The sequence below is a fragment of the Otolemur garnettii genome, unplaced genomic scaffold (genome assembly GCF_000181295.1).
Source record: "Otolemur garnettii isolate 467f Iridium unplaced genomic scaffold, OtoGar3 scaffold00151, whole genome shotgun sequence".
In the NCBI taxonomy this organism is placed as follows: Eukaryota; Metazoa; Chordata; class Mammalia; order Primates; family Galagidae; genus Otolemur; species Otolemur garnettii.
Genome location: NW_003852546.1, coordinates 213,273 through 215,544, shown reverse-complemented (window position 1 = coordinate 215,544; position 2,272 = coordinate 213,273). Strand labels below are relative to the sequence as shown.

The following is a 2,272-nucleotide window of genomic DNA, read 5'->3' as shown; positions in this document are numbered from 1 at the left end:
TAACCACTGTGCTATGGGCACTGAGCCAGGGTCTTACTCTTGTTTAGGCTGATCTAGGAATTCCTGAGCTCTTCTGGCCTTGGCCTCCCAGAGTGCTAGGATTACAAGTGTGAGCCATCATGCCCAGCCTCAATTTTGCTGTTTTTTTTTTAAACAGAGTTTCACTTTGTTGCCGTTGGTAGATTGCTATGGCATCACAGCTCACAGCAGCCTCAAACTCCTGGGCTCAAGCAATCCTCTTGCCTTGGCCTCCTGAGTATCTGTGACTACAGGCACCTGCCACAACACTCAGCTAGTTTTATATATTTATTTATTTGAGACAGAGTCTCAAGCTGTCACCCTAGATAGAGTGCTATGGCATCACAGCTCACAGCAACCTCCAACTCTTGGGCTTAAGCAATTCTCTTGCCTCAGCCTCCTAAGTAGCTGGGACTACAGGTGCCCACCACAACACACAGCCATTTTTTTTTTGGTTGCAGTTGTCATTGCTGTTTTAGCTGGCCCAGGCTGGGTTCAAACCCTCCAGCCTCCATGTATGTGGCCAGTGCCCTACCCACTGAGGTATGGGTGCTGCACTGGCTAGTTTTATAGAGGGGGTCTCGCTCTTGCTCAGGGAGGTCTCAAACTCCTGAGCTTAAGCAGTCTACCCGCCTTGGCCTCCCAGAGTGCTAGGATTTTATAGACATGAGCCACCATGCCTGGCCATGCTGGTTTATTTTAGAAGTGGGGCAAATATGGCTGTTTTTGAAACATGTCTTAGAAATTTGAAAACTAAGAAGTTGGAAGAGTTGCTATTTGAAGTTACACAAAGAATTAATAGATCCTGCAATGCTCCCAGAGCCCTTGCTTCCTCTGTAGCAGCCAGATTTGAGAACACTGATATATTACCTCCCCAAAGCGGCAGGTCGGAATTTCTTTTTCTTTTTTTTTTTTTTTTCTCTTTTTTTGAGACAGAGTCTCACTTTGCTGCCCTCCATAGAGTGCTGTGGCATTCCAGCTCACAGCAACCTCAAACTCTTGAGCTTAAGAGATTCTCTTGCCTCAGCCTCTCAGGTGGCTGAGACTACAGGCGCCTGCCACAATGCCCGGCTATTTTTTAGAAATGAGGTCTTGCTCTGGCTCAGGCTGGTCTCAAACCTGTGAGCTCAGGCAATTCACCCTCCTTGGCCTCCCAACTGCTGGGATTACAAGTGTGAGCCACTGTGCCTGGGCCCAGGGTTTCTTTTTTCTTTTCTTTATTTTATAAACTAACACAATGTGGACATATATGTATATGTGTGTATATATATATGTGTGTGTGTGTATGTGTACATATACATATTTGTTTTTTCTTGAGACAGAGTCTTACTTTGTCACCATTGGTAGAGTGATGTGGCATCATAGCTCACAGCAACCTCAAACTCTTGAATGCAAGTGATCCTCTTTCCTCAGTCTCCTGAGAAGCTGGGACTTATAGGTGCCTGCCACATCACCAGGCTATTTTTGGAGATGGGGGTCTCGTTCTAGCTCAAGTTGGTCTGGAACTCGTGAGCTCAAGTGGTCTGCTTGCCTCAGCCTCCCAGAGTGCTGGACTTATAGGCGTGAGCCACTGCACCTGGCCCCCCAAATATTTTTTTAACTTCATTTTTTCTGTTCTCTAGGGCTTGGATTTCGAGGCCAAGCAGCAGTACATCCTACATGTGGCGGTGACGAATGTGGACCCCTTTGTGGTCTCTCTAACCACCTCCACAGCCACCATCACTGTGGATGTGGTGGATGTGAATGAAGCCCCCATCTTCGTGCCTCCAGAGAAGAGAGTGGAAGTATCCGAAGACTTTGGCGTCGGCCTGGAAATCACATCCTACACAGCCCGGGACCCAGACACGTTTCTGAATCAGAAGATAACGTAAGTTGTGGGGATTCTTCAACTGACTGCAGTGGCTGGATATTTTCATGTCTATATAATTTTTTGAAAATATGTCATTATATGTATATATAAATGTATGATAGTTCACATAGGCATTTTATCATGATTTATTCTTAACTTTCTCATGTTTAGGTTTTTATTCCCTTTTATTCCTCCTCCCTACACATGTTCCCTTGCCTCCATAGACAGCAGTTAATGTGCTGCTTCTCGGCTCGGCGCCTATAGCTCAACCGGCTAAGGCGTCAGCCACGTATACCTAAGGTGGTGGGTTCGAATCCCCAGCCCGGACCCGCCAAACAACAATGACGGCTGCAACCAAAAAATAGCCGGGCGCTGTGGCGGGCACCTGTGGTCCCAGCTACTTGG

At 46.9% G+C, this 2,272-nt stretch overlaps 1 protein-coding gene across 1 annotated transcript in view; it reads left to right on the top strand.

Moving 5' to 3' along the window:
* The window catches only part of LOC100958318 (cadherin-1), a 71,821-nt gene extending 69,906 nt beyond the window's left edge, over positions 1–1,915 (top strand). The window contains exon 10 of the mRNA XM_023518894.1: positions 1,641–1,915. Coding sequence (XP_023374662.1) covers positions 1,641–1,889 — 249 coding nt within the window. The 3' untranslated portion in view covers positions 1,890–1,915. The remainder of the gene's footprint in view (positions 1–1,640) is intronic.
* Positions 1,916–2,272: the final 357 nt, after the last annotated feature.